General features: G+C 36.3%; 1 protein-coding gene across 2 annotated transcripts in view; it reads left to right on the top strand.

The window, feature by feature from the left end:
- MED13 (mediator complex subunit 13) overlaps window positions 1–23,934 on the top strand; it is a 111,984-nt gene that overhangs the window by 68,019 nt on the left and 20,031 nt on the right. For both annotated transcript variants that reach the window (XR_006715343.1, XM_045490625.1), the window contains exons 12-20: window positions 513–634; window positions 2,337–2,427; window positions 2,567–2,781; window positions 4,165–4,361; window positions 5,118–6,031; window positions 17,634–17,795; window positions 20,496–20,719; window positions 22,131–22,320; window positions 23,265–23,727. Coding sequence is in view for 1 of the 2 variants with exons in the window: in XM_045490625.1 (XP_045346581.1) it covers window positions 513–634; window positions 2,337–2,427; window positions 2,567–2,781; window positions 4,165–4,361; window positions 5,118–6,031; window positions 17,634–17,795; window positions 20,496–20,719; window positions 22,131–22,320; window positions 23,265–23,727 (2,578 nt within the window). In the remaining variant the exon portion in view is untranslated. The remainder of the gene's footprint in view (window positions 1–512; window positions 635–2,336; window positions 2,428–2,566; window positions 2,782–4,164; window positions 4,362–5,117; window positions 6,032–17,633; window positions 17,796–20,495; window positions 20,720–22,130; window positions 22,321–23,264; window positions 23,728–23,934) is intronic.

Below are 23,934 nucleotides of genomic sequence, written 5' to 3'. Positions count from 1 at the left end.
TTGTCCTGTTAGTGTATATCTTTTTATTTGTTATATAAAATCAGAGTATTTAGCCATGTTATGGATTACATAGCCTTTAGTGAGCTTCCTGGAGAAGTTACTACATTTATTTGCAATTTTATTTCTATGAAAAAATTTCTAGATTTTAAGGAAATCACTGTTTTTTTTTTTTTAATTTTTTTTTTTTTAATGTTTATTTTTTTGAGAGAGACAGAGAGACAGCACGAGCTGGGGAGGGGAAGAGAGAGGGGAGACACAGAATCTGAAGCAGGCTCCAGGCTCCGAGCTGTCAGTACAGAGCCTGAAGCGGAGCTTGAACTCACAGACTTTGAGATCATGACCTGAGCCGAAGTCAGACACTTAACCAACCAAGCCACCCAGGCACCCCAAGCAAATCATAGTTTCTTATTGCAGAATAGGTTTAAAGTTAGATATCTAGTTTAAATAAATAGAATAATACTTATTTGGTCAGTAGTGGAATTTTTTATTTTGCCTTTTTGGTTGACGTGTAGATGCTCCACGCCCTACTAGTCATGCCCGCCCTCCATCAACCAGCTTGATTTATGACTCAGACCTGGCTGTCTCTTATACTGACCTTGATAATCTTTTCAATTCTGATGAAGATGAATTAACAGTGAGTATTCTATTAATGGCTAAGATTTATAATATCTTTTCCTTAATTTCATGTAGACTTATTTTTCAGAAGTGATGTGTGACTTGAACAGTACGTTTTGGCCCTGAAAAATAAGAAGTATTTTGGAATAAAATTTTATTAATTGGTTTCCTTTTTTTAAACTTATGTTTGAGCATTCTTGGCATAGTGTCACCTACAAACTATGTGTGTTTTTTCTTTATTTTTTTATGTTTGGGATGTGTGATTAGGTTTAATTTGAACACTATGATATATTTTTTTTCTGCAATCTTTAGGAAGCAGAATTATTTTCCTATTCTTTAATCCTCTCATTTGAGAAATGACCCTGGAATTGACTCACTTAGATAAGAATAATAAGTAATTAACATTAAAATTGTATGCCTTGTCAATTTATTAAGGAATACCACTTCTTTTGAATATGTTTGTCATCACAACCATTATTTTAAGACAGCAATATACTATAATAATGAAAAAGGAAGACGAGGTAGTATTTAATTTTGAACATCCATTTGCACACAAAGGTGATTATAAAAGAAAACTTAAAATGAGGTTTGTTAGAATGTCAGATTAGTGAACTGAGTGCTGCATTATCATAAAAGGGAATTCCATTTTCATCTGCATAAAGGTAGCTTGAAAACGTCTGTAGTACATTTGGTCTTTCTTGTCCTATATAATACATACTTTTTTATATAACATATATTTTTAATCCTCTTTTGTATGTGATACATACTGTGTGTATTTGTGTACATATACACATACATACACATATAGGCACATTTGGTGTCTTCAATTAAGTGATATACAGCAGGTATAGCTGTACATAAACTGACATTTTATATCCCAAAATATAGTATATTTTAGAGAGTACCATTTACTAGGTAAATATATCCTTGAATTCTTTGGTACTTTTATGCTTCCTGTTACTATTCACGTATCAGCTATGGATATTGTGAGGTAAGAAGGTTGTAATTAGAACTTGTTATGTTTATGACAAAGAGGCTAACAGGAGACTTGGAACCATGTTAGATATAACCAAATGTAAAAACATTGGTGATAGATTGGAGATAGTAAAACTTGGTTTGTTCAACATATTAAAACTAATTTTTAGTTAGGTATACTATTGTTTGTCATATGAGATCTTTCTGAAGTGTATGCTTTTGTTTTACGTGTTGCAGCATTTTTCTAGGGAGAGGAGGTTATTAAACAAGGTAAAAATATAAATTAGAAATCAGAGAGGTGATTGATTATATAGGAAAATTTGATGTATTTTATTTGAGGGGACAAATGTTTTAGGAGTATTTTTTTCTAAAAAGCGGTTCTGTATTACAAATCCTTATTGCAGATTTCTGTTTTCTTTTTTTTTTTTAATTTTAATAGGCTTTAAGTGGTAGGTTATTCTTCTGTGTTCTGAAAGTATTAGTCATTTTTATTTGGAGGAACTTTTCCCTCTGTTAAATTGCAGGATTATCATATAAACAGACAAAATAATCTGGGTTCAGTGATTGTTTAAAATATGTTTTAGGTCTTTATAAATTGTTTCTAGTATCTAATATTTTGGCTCTAGCATAAATTCAAAATACTATATTTGATGAATGGGTTTGACCTTCAAGTTACATCTTAATGATCTTGGATCATATTGGATTTAAAATTTCAGATAAATACGTGTTTTTGTTTTTGTTAATAGCCTGGATCTAAAAAGTCAGCAAATGGAACAGATGATAAATCCAGCTGTAAGGAATCAAAAACAGGAAATCTGGATCCATTATCTTGCATAAGTAAGCTTCCCAAATCTGCTGCAGATAAATCCACAACTTTTAATATGAATAAAATTCCCCACCCCTTTCTTTTAAACACAGATTAATTAACTTCTTTTTATTTAGTCTTATGTTAAAATGTGCACTTTATTAATTATAGGCACTGCAGATCTTCATAAAATGTATCCTACACCACCATCGTTGGAACAGCATATTATGGGATTTTCCCCAATGAATATGAGTAATAAAGAATATGGTAGTATGGATATAACACCTGGAGGAACTGTTCTAGAAGGAAATAGTTCTACTGTTGGAACACAGTTCAAAATTGAGGTTGATGAAGGATTCTGTAGCCCAAAACCTTCTGAAATTAAAGTAAGTATTTTATATTTCTGGAAAAATAATTCACTTCCAATATTTTCTTATAGATTTAGTTAGTTTGTTGCTATATTAAAAAATCTGTCATGATTCTCATTTTGTAATTAACAAATTTGAAGGCTGAATAGTGGTGAAACTACAGAGAATGCATTTAAGAATACTTGGGCTGCTTCCATAATTTGGCTGTTGTAAATAATGCTGCTATAAACAGGGGTGCATGTATCCCTTTGATTAGTGTTTTTGTAATTTTTGAGTAAATACCCAGTAGTGTGATTATTGGACTGTAGGGTAGTTCTGTTTTAAACTTTTTTAGGAACCACCACTGTTTTCCACAGTGGCTGCATCAGTTTGTGTTCCCACCAACATTGTAAGAGAGTTCCTTTTCCTTCACATCCTCTCCAATACCTGTTTCTTGTGTTTTTTAGTTTAGCCATTCTTACAGGTGTGAGGTGATATCTCATCATAACGGTTTTTTGTTTTTGTTTTTGTTTTCTTGTAAGTGAACTCCATGCCATACATTGGGCTTGAACTCACAACCCTGAGATCAAGAGTTGCATGCTCTACCGACTGAGGCAGCCAGACTCCCCTCTCATTGTAGTTTTGATTTGCATAGCCATGATGATGAGCGATATTGAACAGATGAATGGATAGAAGATACACACACATAGGAATATTATTTAGCCATAAAAAAGAATCCAGTCTTGTTATTTGCAGTGACCTTGATGGAGCTAGAGAGTGTAATGCTAAGTGAAATAAGTCAGAAAAGGACAAATACCATATAATTGCACTCCTATGTGGAACTTACGAAACAAAGCAAATAAGCAAAGGGGAAAAAAAAGACAAACTAGGAAACACTCTTAACTATAAAGAACAAACTGATAATTATCAGAGGAGTTAGGTGATTAACACTAGGTGATTTATGGAGTTGTTGAATCACTATAGTGTACACCTGAAACTAATATAACACTGTATGTTAATTTTACTGGAAATAAAATAAAAAGAATGCATTTAAGAATAGAATAATAGGCACCTGGGTGGCTCAGTCAGTTAAGCATCTGGCCCTTGATTTCCACTCAGGTCATCTCTCGGTTCGTGAGATTGAGCCTCGCATCCGTCTCTGTGCTGATAGTGTGGAGCCTGCTTGGGGTTCTCTCTCCCTCTTTCTCTGTCCTTTCTCTGTCCTTTCTCCCTCTTTCTCTGTCGTGTGTGTGCGTGCTCTCCCTCTCTCTCTAAATAAATGAACTTAAAAAAAAAAGAATAGAATTATATTTACATTTTATTACTTTGTTTAAAGAGACGGGAAAAGAGACTAGATAGAGACAGTTTAGCTTTTTTCCCTTGGAAGATAAGATGGTGAAAGTCATGGTTTTTGTATTGTAGGATTTTTCGTATGTCTATAAGCCTGAAAATTGTCAAGTTCTGGTGGGGTGTTCCATGTTTGCACCTCTAAAAAGTCTCCCAAGCCAATGTCTGCCTCCTATCAAATTGCCAGAAGAGTGTATTTACCGTCAGAGTTGGACTGTTGGAAAATTGGAATTGCTTTCCTCAGGGCCGGCAGTGCCATTCATCAAAGAGGGGTATGATATAGATTTATGTTACTGGTATACTACAGGTGTGCTTATATAGCTTTAATTTTTTTTCATAGAGGTGCCTGCTTTGCTAGTATTTAGAAAAAAGATGCTGGGTTTTAAAGATTCTAAGAATTATTTTTTGATCAATAAATTATAATGGTATTAGTTGGGTGTGGATAAATTGTTGGAAAATTTAAGTATTATTACTCATTGATTACTTGCTTTCTTTTTTTTTTTTTGTTTTGTTTTTTGATTGTCTTCAGAAGCACTGTTTATTTTGCTCTAAAATTCTAAATGCCATTTGTGTATTTGCCATATCACATACTTTTCATATTTTAGTATCTGAAATTGGGGTGTCTTATGACATCTTTAAATGGCCATTGTCCCTTATTGCATGTAAACATCTCTGAAATTAGAAGTTTTTTTTGTTTTGTTTTTAACAGTGGCATCTTAGGATCAATGAAATATGGTTATTTGTAGTATAAGAACTATAGATAGTAAAGGTGGATGTTTAGGTGTGGATAAGTGTGAACAGATTTTATTTACAATTTGGAGCTAGTTGGTTGATCCACAGTCCACAACAGTCACCTAGAGTGGATTTATTAACCAGAAATACATTTTAATTCTACTTGTAATTTTTGCAGTAATTGTACTTTCATAATTATCAGTGTTACTGAAAAATACTGGACATTTTTTGTTCTGTTTCATATCACTAATATGTTCCTTTATGTGTTTAATTTTCTTTCACCTTGGTAACACTAGCGATGGAAGTACTATTGATCAAGAATATGGTCCTGCTTATACACCTCAGACTCATACTTCTTTTGGGATGCCTCCTAGCAGTGCACCTCCTAGTAACAGTGGAGCAGGAATTCTTCCTTCTCCATCTACACCTAGGTTTCCAACTCCAAGGACTCCAAGGACTCCAAGGACTCCTCGAGCTGGTGGACCTGCTAGTGCTCAAGGTTCAGTCAAATATGAAAATTCAGATTTGTATTCACCAGCTTCCACGCCATCCACATGCAGACCCCTTAACTCTGTTGAACCTGCAACTGTTCCTTCCATCCCTGAAGCACACAGTCTTTATGTAAACCTCATTCTTTCAGAATCAGTTATGAATTTGTTTAAAGACTGTAACTTTGATAGTTGCTGTATCTGTGTCTGCAATATGAATATCAAGGGTGCCGATGTTGGAGTTTACATTCCAGATCCAATGCAGGAAGCACAGTATAGGTGTACCTGTGGCTTCAGTGCTGTCATGAACAGAAAATTTGGAAACAATTCAGGATTATTTCTTGAAGATGAACTAGACATCATAGGACGCAACACAGAATGTGGCAAAGAAGCAGAAAAACGTTTTGAAGCTCTCAGGGCTACTTCTGCTGAACATGTTAATGGAGGACTAAAGGAATCTGAAAAATTCCCTGACGAGTTGATATTATTGCTACAAGATCAGTGCACTAATTTATTTTCACCCTTTGGAGCAGCAGACCAAGATCCTTTTCCTAGAATTGGTGTAATTAGTAATTGGGTACGTGTTGAAGAGCGGGACTGTTGCAATGACTGCTACCTTGCATTAGAACATGGGCGTCAGTTCATGGATAACATGTCAGGAGGGAAAGTTGATGAAGCACTTGTGAAAAGTTCATGCTTACACCCCTGGTCCAAAAGAAATGGTAAGTATGCTAATGGAATAATTTTTGTTTATTTTCCTTTAATTGTAGGACTTTGCCTTTCTTTCTGAGGATAAAGTATTAAAGGCAGTTTTCCATGTAGCTAATAGAGACACTAAAATTTGGACTGAAAACTCCTTTAAGGATGACATTTTTAAAGGGAGAAGTTCCTAGCAGTTTAGTTTAATTTCACCAATAAAAGTATGGCTCTTGTAAATCTGTAATTATGTACTTATGTGGGAGTATAAAGGGTACTTTGTAGATGTTAATTAACAGAAAATTGCTAGTTGTCTGCTTTATTCAACATTCTTTCAATCATTAAATATTTACTGAGCACCTGATATGTGCCACACACTGTTCCTTTATAAAAGTGCAGCATTAAATGAAACAAACTTAGTTCCTGCCTTTTTTGAGCCTATAATTTAGTGTAGAACATATAAACAAATGAAAAAAAAAAAAAGTAATTATATAATGATAGTGATAAATGGCTTTGAAGAAAAAGCAAGTGGAAAGGAGTGGAAAAAGACAGGAGGACACTATTTTATTTATTTGGGTAAGTACTTCATGATTTATTTTAATTAATTAAAGTGAGCTCTATACCCAGTGTGGGGCTTAAACTCACATCCCAAGATCAAGAGTCACATGCTCTACTGACTGAGCCAGCCAGGTGCCCCAGGTGTGTATGGTTATTTTAGATGTATGGTTAGGAAAAATATTACCGAGGGACAGCATTTGAGCAAAGTCCTACATAAAGTGAGGGAATGGAGCTATGTGGATAACTAAGGGAAGAGTGTTTCAGGTAGTGCAAAGACCCAGAGGGAGTAGTATGGTTAATATGTTTGAGGAACAGTAAGGAGACATTGTTGCTGGAATGAATTGGGTGATGGGGAGATTGGTCAGACATGAATCTAGGAGCTAGCCAAAAACCAAAATCATGTAGGGGTCTTAGGGACTGTGTAAAACCTTTATAGTTTATTCTAAGACTGATGGGAAGCTATAGGTCAGTTTTGAGCAGAGAAATAACACGGTCTTTTTTCTGTCTATTTTTTTAAAAGATCATTCTGGCTATTATGTGTTGTGAAGGTAAGAATAGAAGTAGATAGAAGAGTTAGGAAGCATTTAGAAAGATGGTGTAAGATGATGGTAACTTAGACAAGATTGGAAGCGATGGAGATAAAAGTAGTAGGTTCTAGGTATATTTGGGAAGTAGAACCTATAGGATTTGCTGATACATACAAGAAATGATGAGGCATCAAGGATAGCTTGAGCAGCAGGATGAATGATGGTTCTAATTATAGAGGAGGGAAACACTGGGAGAGGAGGTCAAGTACATATGTGGAGATAACAGTTTTAAATTCACAGGAGTGGTTGGGTCTGGAGATTAAAATTTTCTAGTGTAAGTTATCAGTGTTAAAATCTATGGAGCTGGATTTAACAACATAGAGAGTAACTAGAGAGAAGAATGGAACTGACATTTAGAGATGGAGAAGGGAAGGATCCAGGATTGGAAACCAAGGAAGTGGGAGGAAAACCAAGAGAGTAGGGTGTCCTAGAAGTCAAATAGGTACAATAAATGTTTGAAGAAGGAGAAAATGATCATCAGCGTCAAATAATGTTCTACAAGGTACAATGTCAAATACTAGCTGTGTAGAGTTTTAAGAATCTAGGGGCACCTGGGTGGCTCGATTGGTTAAGTGTCTGACTCTTGATCTCAGCTCAGGTCATGATCTCAAGATTTGTGAGTTCAAGACCCACACCGGGTTCTGTGCTAATGGTGTGGAACCTGCTTTTAAGATTTTGTCTCTTCTTCTCTCTGCCCCTTCCCTGCTTGTGCGCGCACGCTCTCCTTCTCTCTCTTTCTCTCTCAAAATAAATAAACTCAAAAAAACTTAAAAAAAAAAAAAAAAGAAAAGCTAATGATTTAATCCATATTACATGCTTGGTACAGTGCTTGGAATATAGTACTGAATTAATTTAAGTTGCCATTATTATTAAAATAGATACTTAAAAAATTTTTTTTTAAGTTTTTATTTATTTATTTTGAGAGACAGAGCACAGGTGGGGGGAGCAGAGAGAGAGAGAGAGGAAGAATCCCAATCAGGATCCACACTGTCAATGCAGTGCGTGATGCAGGGCTTGAACTCACAAATGGTGAGATTATGACCTGAGCTGAAATCAAGAGTCAGATGCTTAACCAACTGGGCCAGCCACCCAGGTGCCCCCAGATATTTTTCTTTCAGGCACAACCAACCAACCAACCTACAGTTTTTTCAAAAGTTTATTTATTTATTTTGAGAGAGTGGGGAGCAGGGAGTGGCAGAAGGAAAGAGAATCCCAAGCAGGCTCCTCACTGTCAGCACGGAGCCTCCAGTGGTGGGGCTCAAACTCACAAACTGTGAGATCATACCTGAGCTGAAATCAAGAGTCAAGATGCTTAAACTGATTGAGCCACCCAGGCACCCCAACAGTTTTTATTAATTTTTTTTTAATGTTTATTTACTTTTTTCGAGACAGAGCATGAGTGGGGGAGGAGCAGAGAGAGAGGGAGACACAATCTGAAGCAGGCTCCAGGCTCTGAGCTGTCAGCACAGAGCCCGAAGTGGGGCTCAAACCCATGAACCGTGAGATCATGACCTGTGCCCAAGTCGGACACTTAACCGTCTGAGCCACCCAGGCGCCCCCCAACAGTTTTTAAAATATGTCTCAGTATACCACTAACTTTTCTAATTTTTGACTGTTATACAGAAAATTTGCCTCCTTCAAAATGTGGTTTTTGGTAAGGATCTTTTCTAAGGTGGTATATGCCATATAATAACTTCTCTATTTGGTCCATGAGTCATTTGCTAATTCAGTCATCTTTTTGACACATGCAAAACAATGTGGTTAGCATTCTGGGAGATACGATGAATCTCCTACACTCATTCATTCATTCGTTTATTAATAATTTCATCTTATTTAAAAATTTTTAATGTTTGTTTATTTTTTAGAGAGAGTATGACCAGGGGGAGGGGCAGGAAGAGGGAGACTTAGAATTCGAAGCAGTCTCCAGGCTCCACGCTGTCAGCACAGAGCCTGACACGGGGCTTGAAGTTATGAACTGTGAGATCATGACCCGAGCCGAAGTCAGACCTAGGCTTAAGTCGCTTAACCGACCGAGCTATCCAGGCACCCCAGGATAGTGGTTAATTTTAAAAAGCTGAGGGAGGGGCGCCTGGGTGGCGCAGTCGGTTAAGCGTCCGACTTCAGCCAGGTCACCATCTCGCGGTCCGTGAGTTTGAGCCCCGCGTCCGGCTCTGGGCTGATGGCTTAGAGCCTGGAGCCTGTTTCCGATTCTGTGTCTCCCTCTCTCTCTGCCCCTCCCCCGTTCATGCTCTGTCTCTCTCTGTCTCAAAAATAAATAAACGTTAAAAAAAAAAAAATTTTTTTTAAAAAGCTGAGGGAGGGATAGGATAGAGAGAAGAACTTTGGTGATGTTCTAGTTCTTGGGTCATGAGATCATAGTTGTTCATAATATTATTAAAATTTGTGATATAAGATAGGAGGGCAATACATGGACCAGTGGTTAATATTTTGTTCATGACATAATTTGATGATTCATCAAACTCATTGTACTCAAGGACCAAGTTGAAAAAGGTATAAGTGAATGTTGTAGATGTTCAAAAAAAGAGCAGGATTGTTTTCAGCTGTAGGTGATAGTTAAGAATATAGGCTGTGGAGGCATTGTGGTGATCATTTTACGACATATGCAAACATTAAATCATTACATTGTACACTGGAAACTAATGTCAATTTTACCTCTAATAAAAAATAAAAAAAGAACTTAGGCCAGATGCACCTCAAAAAAAAGAACCAACTTATTTTCCAAATAACAGAAGATATTGAGTCTTAATATTTTTTGTGTTAACAGTAGACATTAATGTAAACCGAAACTTTACAACCATAAAGATAAATTTCATCCTCAGAACTTGTGTTAAGCTAATTCAAAACAAGCGTGCCTGGCTGGCTCAATTGGAAGAGCATGCCACTCTTGATCTCAGAGTCATGAGTTTGAGCCCCACATTGGGTGTAGAGATTACTTAAATAAATAAATAATTTTTAAGAATAATTTAAAACAAAAAGAGCAATGCCTTTTTATACATTTCAGTATAAAACAGTGCTTTAAAACCTAAATGTGTAATATTTATTGGAATGCTTTCATTAAACTACAGTAGCATCATGAAAGGAAAAGTCCTACGTTAGGTAGGACCTTTGCCCTAATTGTTTCCTCCGCCTGAGACAACTTTCCCCCACATATTTACATGGGTAACTGTCTTGTCTCCTTTAAATCTTCTCAGATACCATTATAAAGTTGCAAACCCCTCTCCACATTCTCCATCCTGCTTGTTTTGTTTTTTTTCCATAGTGTGCATATTACCCTCTAACATACTGTATAATTTATTATTATTATCTCCATTAAATTTACCCAATGCAAATTCTGTGTAAGTGCAAGAATTTTTGTCTGGTTTGCTTGTTGATATATCCCAAATACTTAGAACAGTGCCTGGCATATGGTAGAGGTCCAAGGGGTTAAAATATTTGTTTGAAGGAATTAAAAAATCTATAAACAACAGTTTGTATATTTTATTTTTTTATGTTTATTTATTTATTTTGAGAGAGAGAAAGTACAAGTGGGAGAGGGCCAGAGAGAGGGGGGAAGAGAGAGAATCTCAAGCAGGCTCCACACTGTCAGTGCAGAGCTCAACTGTCAGCATAGGGCTCGAACTCGCGAACTGCGAGATCATGACCTGATCAGAAATCAAGAGTGGGACGCTTAACCAAAAGAGCCATCTAGGCACCCCGGCAGTTTGTGTATCTTAATGGTAATGTTAATTTTTTTTTTCAACATCCGAAAAGCTTTGTTCTAATTTTTTAAAAAATGCACACTTGCTGAAAAGAAAGGATCTAGACAATGAAAAAACCGAGAAGTAAAAATTACCCATATTTCTGCCCATCCTCACCATTACAAAACTCCAAGATAACTCTGATTTCAACAGCTTTATTGACTGCCATACCATACAATTCTCTCATTTATAAGTGTACAGATGGTTGAATGGTTTTTACTGCAGGCATGCCTCGGAAACATTGTGCATCTGGTTCCAGACTACCACAGTAAGGCGAATATCACAGTAAAGTGAGTCAAATGAGTATTTTGGTTCCCCAGTGCACATAAAAGTTACATTTACACTACATTGTAGTCTTATTAAATGTGCAGCAGCATTATGTCTAAAAAATGTATAACCTTAATTTTAAAATACTACATTGCTAAAAAATGCTAATAACCATTATCTGAGCTTACAGCAAGTCATAAATCTTTTTGCTGGTTGCCTCATTATTGATGGCTGCTGACTGAGAGGATGGTGGTTGCTGAAGACTGAGAGGTAGCCGTGGCAATTTCTTAAAATGAGAACAACAGTGAGATTTGCCACATTGATTGAGTCTTCTTTCATAAACAGTTTCTCTGTAGTAGGAGGTGCTGTTTGATAGCACTTTATCCACAGTGGAACCTTCAGAATTGGAGTCAATCCTCTCAAATTCTGCTGCTACTTTACCAACAAAGTATATATATATATTTAGAATATGTAATATTCTAAATCCTTTGTTGTCATTTCAACAATCTTCAAAACATCTTCACTGAAAGTAGATTCTGTTTCAAAAATAAGAAGCAACTTCTCATCCATTAAAGTTTTATCATGAGATTCAAGCAATTCAGTCACATCTAATTCTAGTTCTGTATTTCCACCTCATCTCCAATGAAGTCTTGAATCTCTCAGAGTCATCCATGAGGGTTGCAATCAGCTTTTTCCAAACTCCTGTTAATGCTGTTTTTTGACCTCTTCCCATGAATCACAAATGTTTCTAAGTGACATCTAGAGTGGTGAATCATTTCCAGAAGCTTTTCAATTATTTTGCCCAGATCCATCAAAGGAATCACTATCTATGGCAGCTATAACATTATGAAATTATTTCTTAAATAAATAAGACTTGATCCTTAATCCATGAGCCACAGAATGCATGTTGTGTTAGCAGGGATGAAAACAACATTAATCTCGTACTTCTCCATTAGAGCTCTTGGGTAACCAGGTGCATTGTCATTGAGCAGTCATATTTTGAGGAGATTGGGCGTGTTCAGGGTCAAATGGCTATAGACTGAGCAGTCATATTTTGAAAGGAATCTTTTTTTCTGAGCAATAGATCTCAGCAGTGGACTTAAAATGTTCAGTAAATCATGAGGTAAACGACGTGCTATCACCCAGGCTTTGTTCATTTTATAGCTCCAGGGCAGAGAAGATTAAACATAATTCTTTTTATTTTCTTTTTTTAATTTTTAAGGGCCCTAGGATTTTCAGAATGGTAAATGAGCATTGGTTTCAACTTAATGTCACCAACCACATTAGCCCTTAACAAGAAAGACAGCAAGTCCTTTGACTTGGCATTAACTTCTCTCTAGCTATGAAAGCCCTAAATGATATCTTCTTCCAATAGAAGGTTGTTTCATCTGCATTGAAAAATCTATTATTTGGGGCTCCTGGGTGGCTCAGTCAGTTAAGCGTCTGACTCTTGATTTCGGCTTAGGTCGTGATCTTGTGGATTATGGGATCAAGCCCCATGTCAGGCTCTGTATTGACAACATGAGGCCTGCTTGGGATTCTCTCTCTCTCTCTCTCTCTCTCTGCCACTCCCCAACTTGCGCTTGCTCTCTAACTCTCTAAATAAAAAAATAAACATTAAAAGAAAAATCTATTATTTAGTGTAGCCATCTTCATTAATTTTCTTAGCTAGATCTTCTGGATAACTTGCTGCAGGAAGTTAACTTAAACAGCCTTACTGCTTCACCTTGCAGTTTGGTGTTATGGAGATGGCTTCTTTGCTTAAACTTCATGAACCAACTTCTGCTAGCTTCAGACTTTTCTTTGGCAATTTCTTCACCTCTCTTCAGCCTTCACAGAATTGAAAAAAGTTAGGGTCTTGCTCTGGATTAGGCTTTGGCTTAAGGACATGTTGTGTTCTATCCAGACCACTAAAACTTTCTCCATATCAGCTAACAGACTGATTTTTTAAAATCATTTGTGTGTTCACTGGAGTAGCACTTGTAATTTTCTTCAACTTTTCCTTTGCTTTCACAATTTGGCTATTTGGTGCAAGAGGCCTAGCTTTCAGCCTGTGTGGGCTTTCAACATACCTTCCTCACTACGTTTAATAATTTCTAGCTTTTGACTTAAAGTACAACTCTTCCATTCACTTGAATACTTAGTGGCCACTGTAAGGTTATTAATTGGTCTAATTTCAATATTGTTGTGTCACAGGGAATAAAGAGGCCCAAAGAGAGGGAGAGAGGGGGAAAAGCCAGTTGTAGGGCAGAACACACACAACATTTATTAGGTTTGTTGCCTTATGTGAGAATGGTTCGTGGTGCCCCCTAAATTTATAATAGTAACATCAAAGATCATTAATGGATCACAGATCACCATAACAAATGTAATAACAATGAAAAACTTTGAAATATTGGGAGGATTACCAAAATGTGACACAGAGACATGAAGTAAGCAAATGCTATTGGAAAAATGACACCAATAGACCTGCTCGTTGCAGGGTTGCTACAAACTGTCAGTCTATTAAAAAAATGCAGTATTTGTGAAACACAGTAAAGCAAGGTATGTATTCATGGAGTTGTATAGCCATCATCAGTCAATTTTACATTTCATCACCATGAAAAGGAACCTCATACCCATTAGAAGTTCCCTCCAAACCCTCCCTTTCCATGCCAGTCAACTATATTCTCTCTATATGAAATTTTTTTTAACATTCATTTTTTGAGAGAGTGTGAGTGGGGGAGGGGCAGAGAGAGAGGGAGGACAGAATCAGAAGCAGGCTCCAGGCCCTGAGTTGTCAGCACAGAGCCTGATACGGGGCTTGAACTCATGGACCACAATGTCATGACCTGAGCTGAAGTTGGACGTTCAACCGACTGAGCCACCCAGGTGCCCCTACATTCTCTGTATACAGATTTTTTAGTACATTTTGCATAAATATAATCATACCGTAGTCTTTTATGATTGATTTCTTTCACTTAGCATAGTGTTCTCAAAGATCATCCATGTAGCATGCATTAGTACTTAATTGCTTTTTTTTTTGAAAAAATTTTTAAAGATTTATTTGAGAGAGAGAGAGCATGAGCAGGCGAGGGACAGAGAGAGGGAAAGAGAACGAATCCCAAAAAGGCTTTGCACTGTCAGCTTAGAGCCCAGTGGGGGCTCAAACTTACAAACCGTGAGATCATGACTTGAGCTGAAATCAGGAGTTGGGTGTTCAACCAACTGAGCCACCCAGGCTCCCCGTAATTGCTTTTTATTGCCAAATAATACTCTGTTGTATCCAGGTATACCATACTTTATTTATCCTTTCATCTGATGATGGATATTTGGAGTGTTTCTACTGTTTGGCTATTATGAATAATGCTGGTATGAATATGTGTGTACAAGTTTTTATGTGAACATGTTTTCATTACTCAATGTGTGGACTTGCTGGGTCATAGAACTCTGTTTTACCTTTTGAGGAACTGCCAGGTGTTTTCCAAAGCACCATTTTACATTCCCACCAGCAGTGTGTGGGGTTCTCCTTTCTCCACATCCTCATTAACACTTGTCATTTTGTGTCTTTTTTTATTACAGTCATTGTAGTGACTGTGAAGTATTATCTCATTGTGGCTGTGATTTGCATTTCCCTAATGACTTTTCATGTGCTTGTTGTCCATTTGTATATCTTTGGAGAATTATCTTTTCAGAACCTTTGTTCATTTTGTAATTAGACTTTTTATCCTTTCATCATTGAGTTGTAAGAGTTACTATTTTTTTAACTTTTTATTTTTGAGAGAAAGTGTGAGACGGGGAGGGGCAGAGAAGGAGACACAGAATTCGAGGCAGGCTTCAGGCTTTGAGCTGTCAGCACAAAGCCCAATGCGGGGCTCAAACCCACAAACCACAGGATCATGACCTGAGCCGAAGTCGAATGCTTAACCGACTGAGTCACCCAGGTGCCCCTATAAGAGTTCTTTACATGTTCTGGATACATGTCCCTTGTCGGATACATGATTCGCAAATGTTTTCTCCTGTTCTCTGGGTTGTCTTTTCACTTTGTTAACAGTATGCTTTGAGGTAGAAGAGCTGTTTGTTTTTTTTTAAGTTAATTTATTTTAAGAGACAATCCTATGCAGGCTCCGCACTGTCATCACTGAGCCTGACATGGGACTTGAACTCACAAAACATGAGATCATGACCTGAGCTGAAACCAAGAGTTGGATGCTTAACCAACTGAGCCACCCACGTGCCCCAAAGCAGAAAAAATTTTAGCTTTAATGAAGTTCAGCATACTTACTCTCTCATTGCTTGTGCTTTGGCATCCCATCTACAAAGGCTTTTTCCTAACCCTAAGTCATGAATATGTATTCCTGCGTTTTTATTTCTAAGAGTTTTATACTTGTAGCACTTATATATGGGAATGTAATAAATTCCTAATTAACTTTTGTATTAGGTGTAAGGAAGGGGTCTAGCTTTATTCTTTTGCATGTGAATATCTACCTGTCAACAGAACCATTTGTCAATAAGATTCTTTCCCTGTTAATTTGTCTTGATGCCCTGTCAAGAATAAATTGACCATAAATGTGAGATTTCTGGGTGTTCAGTAATGTTTCTACTGATCTATGTGCTATCTTTCATGATCCCTCTTAAAAATTGTTTTATAGCCTTTTAATCATTGCTTTCGAAACAGGCTTCAGCTTAAATAGAGACTTGGCACTTGTCACTATATACATTTATATTCTTTTTCATGTCCGTCTCCCCCACAAGATTATAAGATCCCTCAAGATGTAAATAAGAATTAATTTACACAGTATATTTCTTGCAGCTAACATAATTCTTGGCCCATAGTAGGTCTTAAATAAATATACTTTCTAAAAGAATGAAAAAGTATTCAAAATACAAATTCCTGAGCTAAACCCAGGTCAGAATTTCTCAGGGTAGCTCTGCATGTTTTTAAATTTTTTTTTTTTTTAACGTTTATTTATTTTTGAGACAGAGAGAGACAGAGCATGAACGGGGGAGGGTCACAGAGAGAGGGAGACACAGAATCTGAAACAGGCTCCAGGCTCTGAGCTGTCAGCACAGAGCCCGATGCGGGGCTCGAACTCACGGACTGCGAGATCATGACCTGAGCCGAAGTCGGATGCTTAACCGACCAAGCCACCCAGGCACCCCTCTGCATATGTTTTTAAAAAGTTCCCATGTGATTATGACAAACCACCTTAGCCAATAGCAACTTTTTCTAGATTTCATTTTATGTGAATACACATTTATATTTTATACTATTTGTGTAAAATATCCTCTATAGATAATTTTATAACTTGCTTTTGCTTTACCAGCGTGTAAGTCAGTCCATTTCAGATAGCTCTGTTGTTACTTTACTGACTATATATTCTATTGTGTATACAGTAGTTTATTTAAGCATAAGTTATTAAGCAGTATATTTGAAATTAAATTACTTCTAATTCATATGCTATTTAGATATAGGGAATGAAAGCCAGATATAATAAATTAGGCAATAATAATAATGAACTAAAGTTAAATGACTTACTGTAAAAGTACTCAAGCATGTTTAATGCTACAACTAAACCTACTGGGGGAGCAGATTAAGTATATCAGTAACATTTAGTGATTTTTTTTTTTTTAAAGCCTTTTGATATTTAAGAGCAACATCTTTCATACCCATTCTGATAGTGGGTCAGAAATGCAGGTCATGATAATGTGATAATCTATAAATCTGTAATCCAGGTTTACAAAATATCTGTGGATATTATAACACTTTTTATAGTGTGAGCAAGTTGTCTGTTACTGTATAAGTTCTGTATTTCAAAATTGTTACTGTTTACTTTCCAAATTAAATTTTAGTCAATGTAACTAGTCTTCTCTATCAGATCATTTTACCATAGTGGTAGTAACTAAGGTACACAATTTATAACTCATTTCACTGTGAGGTAGAGTTCTTTCTCCTAAACTACCAAAATCATCCAAAACAAATGCAAAAAGGAAGAAATTTTTTGATTAATTTATAAATTGGTTAGTGAGCTAATGATTAACTTTTTTGTGGAGATGAGTTACAAGAACTTTCAATACGTCTGTTCATTGGTAAGGATCTAGAAGAACCATTTCTACAGATCATTTGAGATCAAAACTAATACAGTTTTCTGCACAGATGCTTAATCTTGATGATGAAAGTTGAACTTTCTTTCATGTATTTGTTTTTTTAAGATTTTATTTCTTGGGGTGCCTGGGTGGCTCAGTCGACTAAGTGTCTGACTTCAGCTCAGGTCATGATCTCACGACCTGTGGGGTTGAGCCCTGTGTCAGCCCTGTGTCAGGCTCTGTGCTGACAGCTCAGAGCCTGGAACCTACTCAGGATTCGGTGTGTCTCTATTTTTCTGCCCCTCCCCTACTCTCAAAAATAAACATTAAAAAAAAAAGTTCTTTGTGTTGGCAATAGTAATTCTTACTTTTTTCTTTTTTAATGGTTGTAGATGTGAGTATGCAGTGCTCACAGGATATACTTCGAATGCTCCTATCTCTTCAGCCAGTTCTTCAGGATGCTATTCAGAAAAAAAGAACAGTAAGGCCTTGGGGAGTTCAAGGTCCTCTTACTTGGCAACAATTTCATAAAATGGCTGGCCGAGGCTCTTATGGTAAGTAATTTATAGTAATGTGTATTGACTGGTTTTATTTTAGTCCTCCATTTTTGTGCCTAACTTAGAATAAGCACATTCGTCTTTTAAAAATATTTTTGTAGCATTTGCTTGGCTTAATGCCAGTGTGGTCAGTCCTAACCTTTGTTTGAACATTTCCAACATTCAGTTTACTGGGTTCTCCAACCCCTCTTCAGAAAGAACAGCCTCACCTAGATCTATTTATACAGGCTAGACTGACCAGTGAGATTTTATGAAATCTAAGATTTTTGAAAGAAAGAATCATACTGCCACAATTTTTTAAAATGAACATTGCTTTCGTTGCAAATTATCATTTTACAAAATTGAATGAAAAATGGGGCAAATGGAGGGGATAATAGTAGTGATAAAAGACCCCGAGTTCTTCATTTGCACAAAAGGGGGGAAACGAGAAGAAATTTGCTGGTTGTAGGAGTAGCAAAGGAATACTCAATGTGGTACACAGTTAGAGGCACCTGGCTGGCTCAATAGGTGAAGCATGTGGCTCTTGATCTCAGGGTGTGAGTTCAGGTCCCACATTGGGTGTAGAGATTACTTAAAAATCTTTAAAAAACATATACATATATATAAAATCTTTAAAAAACATATACATATATATGTATATATATATATATATATATATATATACATATATATATACATATATATGTTTATGGTACACAGTAGATTTATGGTCATCTGTAAAGAAAGAGAACGTTCAAAATACTTGAATAATTATTGAATTATTGGGGTGCCTGGGTGCTTCAGTTGGTTAAGTGTCCTACTCTTGGTTTTGGGTCAGGTCATGATCTTGCAGTTTCGTGAGTTTGAGCCCCACGTCAGGCTCTACGCTGTCCGCTCAAAGTCTGCTTGGCATTCTCTCTCTCCCTCCCTCCCTCCCTCCCTCTCTCTCTCTCTCTCTCTCTCTCTCTCTCTCCTCCTCCTCCTCCTCCCCGACTTGCGTGGTCTCTGTTTCTCTCCCAAAATAAATAAATAAACTTAAAAAAAAAATACTTGAACTATCTATTGAAGATTGTCTCTGAAAGGTGGGAGTAATTGGAGCTTTTAAAATATGTTTGGAGGCACCTGGGTGCCTCAGTTAAGTGTCCCAACTGTTGATTTCGGCTCAGGTCATGATCTCATGGTTGGTGGGATCAAGTGCCACATTGGACTCCGGACTGAGTGTGGAGCCTGTTTGGGATATTCTCTCCCTGTCTCTCTCTGGCTCGCTCTCTCTCACTCTCTCTGCTCCTCCTTTGTTTACGCACGCTCTCTCTCTCTCTCTCTGTCTCTCTCTCAAAATAAAATTTAAAACTGAGGTTAATGTTAGTATCTGCCTCATGGTTTTTGTGTGGATTAAAAGAGTTAATATATGTAAAGATCTTTGAACAGTATCTAGCACATAGTAAATGTTATAACTGTTCACCATTTTAATTTGCCTTCTCTTAATGAGATTGAGATCTTTTTATGTATATTTGTTTCTGTGGATTTTGTTCATATCCTTTACCCATTTTTCTGTTAGGTTGTTGATCATTTCTTAGGGATTTATAAGTCCCCTTTATATGGTAAGGAAATGAACCTTTTGTCATATGTATTGCACATCTTTTTTCCAATTCATTGTTTAATCATTTGGCTTTTGTATAATGCTTTTTGTGCCAAATTTTAAAATTTATGTAGTTATAATAATTAACTCTTTTTAAAAAATGTTTATTTATTTATTTTGAGAGAGAGAGAGAGAGAGGGAGGGAGGGAGGGAGAGAATGAATCCCAAGCAGGCTTCGTGCTGTCAGCACAGAGCCTGATGTGTGGCTCATCCCATGACAATGAGATTATGACCTGAGCTGAAATCAAGAGTCAGACGTTTAATCAACTGAGCCACCAAGGCTCCCCAGATTAATCAACTTTTAAATGGACAGGTTTTTATGTTATGCTTAGAAGGGCTTTCCCCAGTCCAAATTTATAAAAAATAAAACTCCTCTTCCATGTTTTCTTTTGTACTTCTTTTTTCATTCTAAATTAATTTTTTTACACTTATTTTTTTTAAGTTTATTTGTTTTTGAGAGAGAGTGTGTGAGCTTTAGTGGGGGAGGGGCAGAGAGAAGGAGGGAGGACAGGATCTGAATAGGGCTCTGTACTGACAGCAGAGATCCCGATGTGCGGCTCAAACGTGAACCAGCAGATCTTGAACTGAGCTGAAGTCAAAAGCTCAACCAACTGAGCCACCCAGGTGCTCCAATGGATTTACATTTAAATGAGGTATAAATCATATGTTTTATAAAGATCATTTAGCAAATGCCTAACTGTGGACGCGTCTCAGTCATTGGCTTTACATGTTTTTGTCTTTAATTACTTCTAATAATGACTTCAGTAATTTTGACATTTAAATAAAAAAGAAGACAGAGGCACCTGGGTATCTTACTTGAGCATCCGACTTCAGCTCAGGTCATGATCTCACAGTTCATGAGTTCAAGTCCTACATTGGGCTCGCTGCTGTCAGCACAGAGCCCACTTCAGATCCTCTGTTCCCATCTCTCTCTTCCCCTCCCCCACCTGCACACATGCTCATGTGCTCTCTCTCTCTCTCTCTCTCTCTCAGTCTTAAAAATGAATAAACATTAAAAAAAAAAAAAAAACATGTAACTGCTGTAAAATGTTTTCTTAAAATCTGATTTTCTTATTTAGGAACTGATGAATCCCCAGAACCACTGCCAATCCCTACGTTTTTGTTGGGTTATGATTATGATTTTCTGGTGCTTTCTCCATTTGCACTCCCTTATTGGGAGAGACTTATGCTGGAACCCTATGGATCTCAAAGAGATATAGCCTATGTTGTACTATGTCCAGAAAATGAAGCCTTGTTAAATGGAGCCAAAAGCTTTTTTAGAGACCTCACTGCAATATATGAGGTAGGTGTTTAAAAAGAGGTAGCATTTTAAGACTATAATTTGTATGTTTATATATGAAATATACTGGGCAGTTCAGTTGATTGTACAGAATAATAATGATGTGAGACTAGTTGTGTAGTTCTCATACTAGCCAGTTATATTCTTCACAGCATTAGACCGGGACCCTTTGTTGGATATGTGTGCCATGTGTCACAGTAGAAATTGCTGTATTGGGGAAAAACCTTCAAGGGCATATATGTACCTTTTATGATCATCTTTTTTCTGAAACAAAGGGTAGTATTAAATAGCCAGGAAAAAATTACATTTATGAAAATTCTAGTCCTGATTCTCTAGGACCTCAGGTACTGACACTAGGCCTCACTTTCATAAAATAAAGCTGTGCTAGATTTCTCTATGATCATTATTTTTTTTTTGAAATTCTTGACTGATCTTCTTAAAGTTATAATTCTCATGTTGTAGCCATCATGAGTGCAGTGATTACAAATTTTAAGTGGTACAGGACATAAAGCCTTACTTGATTATACCTTTCTTTTCCTACAAATGTTGGAAATCCAGTCCTTAAAATTTAATTTGACAATCTGAATTGTTAGTTTGTGTTAGTTTAGTTCCTTATAAATGTTCCATTTAATTGCAAGTCATCTGTAGTGTGTTTGGGAAATAATTATTTCCCAAAGAGTGTTACTTTTTCTGCAAAGTCTCTCCAGACAAAAGTTCCATGATTAAATAGCTCTGGGGAAACATTATGCTTTATATTACTTTTTTAGAGATTCACTATTCATATTAGATTATTAAAGCCTTTGAAAGTCTTAAGAGTAAAGAAATCCTCTTTATATTTTCTTAATTTAGTATTACAAACTTATTTGATATTGGGCTTCTTATAATAGACATCAGTGGCCCATAGAATTGGAGGGAGAGCTGGCAAATTCATAATGTATATACAGTTTTTATTTTGATTTGACTGGGATATATGTGCATTTTTATGGTCAGGTATATCTGTATTCTGCAAGTTTTCATTCTTCAAACTATGGTTCTTGTGCCATCTAGGTGTTTTATTTCATTGGAGATAGTTTAATTTGGATTTCTCATGTGAAAGACAAAAAGATGTACCGTTTCACTCTTGATATTTTTATTCCAAATGTTAATTATAAATTATAAAGCTTACTTTAAATAACTTAAATGCTCTTAGCTAGCTCAGTTGTTAGAGCATGTGGCTCTTGATCTTGGGCTTGTGAGTTGGAGCCCCATGTTGGGTGTAGAGATTACATAAAAATAAATGAATAAATAATTATTTAAAATATGTAAGAGATATTTTAAAAAATAAGTAAAAATAAATTAAATGCTTTATTTTATAACGTGTGCTCAAATACTATAGTAAATTCACTGATTCTGTTTTCTTTATGTATATCTCTAGTCCTGTCGACTAGGTCAGCATAGACCTATTTCTCGACTGTTGACAGATGGGATCATGAGAGTTGGATCTACTGCATCAAAGAAACTATCAGAAAAGTTGGTAGCAGAATGGTTCTCTCAGGCAGCTGATGGTAACAATGAAGCATTTTCTAAACTCAAGCTTTATGCACAAGTCTGCAGATATGACTTAGGTACTAAATTTGCATTTATTTTATAAGATCAGTGGTAGCAAAGTGTAGCTTTAGTGTATTAGCTGTTTTTGTAAATAAACTTTTATTGGAACCCAGCCATGCTCATTTACATATTGTTTGGCTGCTTTTGTGCTATATCATCAGAGCTGAATAGTTGTGACAGAGACTGTGAGACCCACAAAACCCAAAATATTTACTGTCTGACCCTTTACAGAGAAAGTTTGCTGATTCCCAAAATAGGGATTCTATCAGGTAAGAAGAAATTGAGGGTATAAACAATTTCTTTTGCTTCTTTTGGATCTGATGAATTTGTGTTTTTATTTAAGCTTATTAACATTAAGATTTATTATTGGTTTAGAGATAAAATGACTTGTTGTTACCTCTACAACACCAAGAAACAGTTCTTTGTTGGAACTAAGAAAATGACATCTATTTAAGACTGCTTTTAACACCCTTGAATTAACATTGACTTAAATATCAATGGACTTACTTTAGACTTAATCCAAGGAAACACAGAACCAAAATATTGAGCCTCATTAGACATCCTGATAATATGAATCCCATAATAACATTTTCTATTTTATTTATATCTTGTTAGCTCCCAATTCACTCAATATTAGGAACCCTTTGAATGGTTTGATGAAAATTTGCTCGATATTATTTTCATCTAATTATGCCTAGTAAATATAATTTTGTTATACTTTCATAGGAACCATTTCTTTATTTTGTATGAAAATGCTGGCTTTTTCAATTCCATTTAAAATTTGTTTCTTCAGTTTCTGGGGGGAAATAAAAAGCTTATATCTGCTACACTGCTAGCAAGTAACTAAGGGAGGGTGATTTAAAAAAGCATCAACTAGATAATTATTCACATAGTAGAATAAAAAAAGAACCAATCAGTTAAATAAAGAATTAAATATACTGCCTGTTTTTATTATCTTTAGGTCCTTATCTTGCTTCCCAGCCTTTGGACAACTCTCTACTCTCCCAGCCAAATTTAGTTGCCCCTACAAGTCAATCTTTGATTACTCCACCTCAGATGACAAATACTGGAAATGCTAATACTCCATCTGCCACCCTAGCATCTGCAGCAAGTAGCACTATGACAATGACTTCAGGTGTTGCCATGTCTTCTTCAGTTGCCACAGCTAATTCAACTTTGACCACAACTTCAACTTCATCTTCATCATCCTCCAACTTGAGTAGTGGAGTACCATCAAATAAACTACCCTCATTTCCACCCTTTGGCAGTATGAACAGTAGTGCTACAGGATCCATGTCTACACAAGCGAGTGCAGTTCAGAATGGCCAGCTAGGAGGGCAACAGTCATCAGCTCTACAAACAGCTGGGATTTCTGGAGAATCATCTTCACTTCCCACTCAGCCACATCCTGATGTGTCTGAAAGGTACCTTTTTTAAATATACTATTCTTCACCGAAATGTAAATACATTGTGAATGAACACAGAGTTTTTTGGTCTTATCTTTGAAATTTTAGTTTTTGTTACGTTGATTATTTTACTTATAAAAGTATGATGCAGGGGTGCCTGGGTGGCTCAGTCAGTTGAGTGTCCAACTTTAGCTCGGGTCATGATCTCACTGTTTGTAGGTTTGA

This window comes from Leopardus geoffroyi, chromosome E1 (assembly GCF_018350155.1).
Source record: "Leopardus geoffroyi isolate Oge1 chromosome E1, O.geoffroyi_Oge1_pat1.0, whole genome shotgun sequence".
NCBI lineage: Eukaryota > Metazoa > Chordata > Mammalia > Carnivora > Felidae > Leopardus > Leopardus geoffroyi.
The sequence above is the reverse complement of the archived record's forward strand: the minus strand, read 5'-3'. Positions and strand labels throughout refer to the sequence as shown.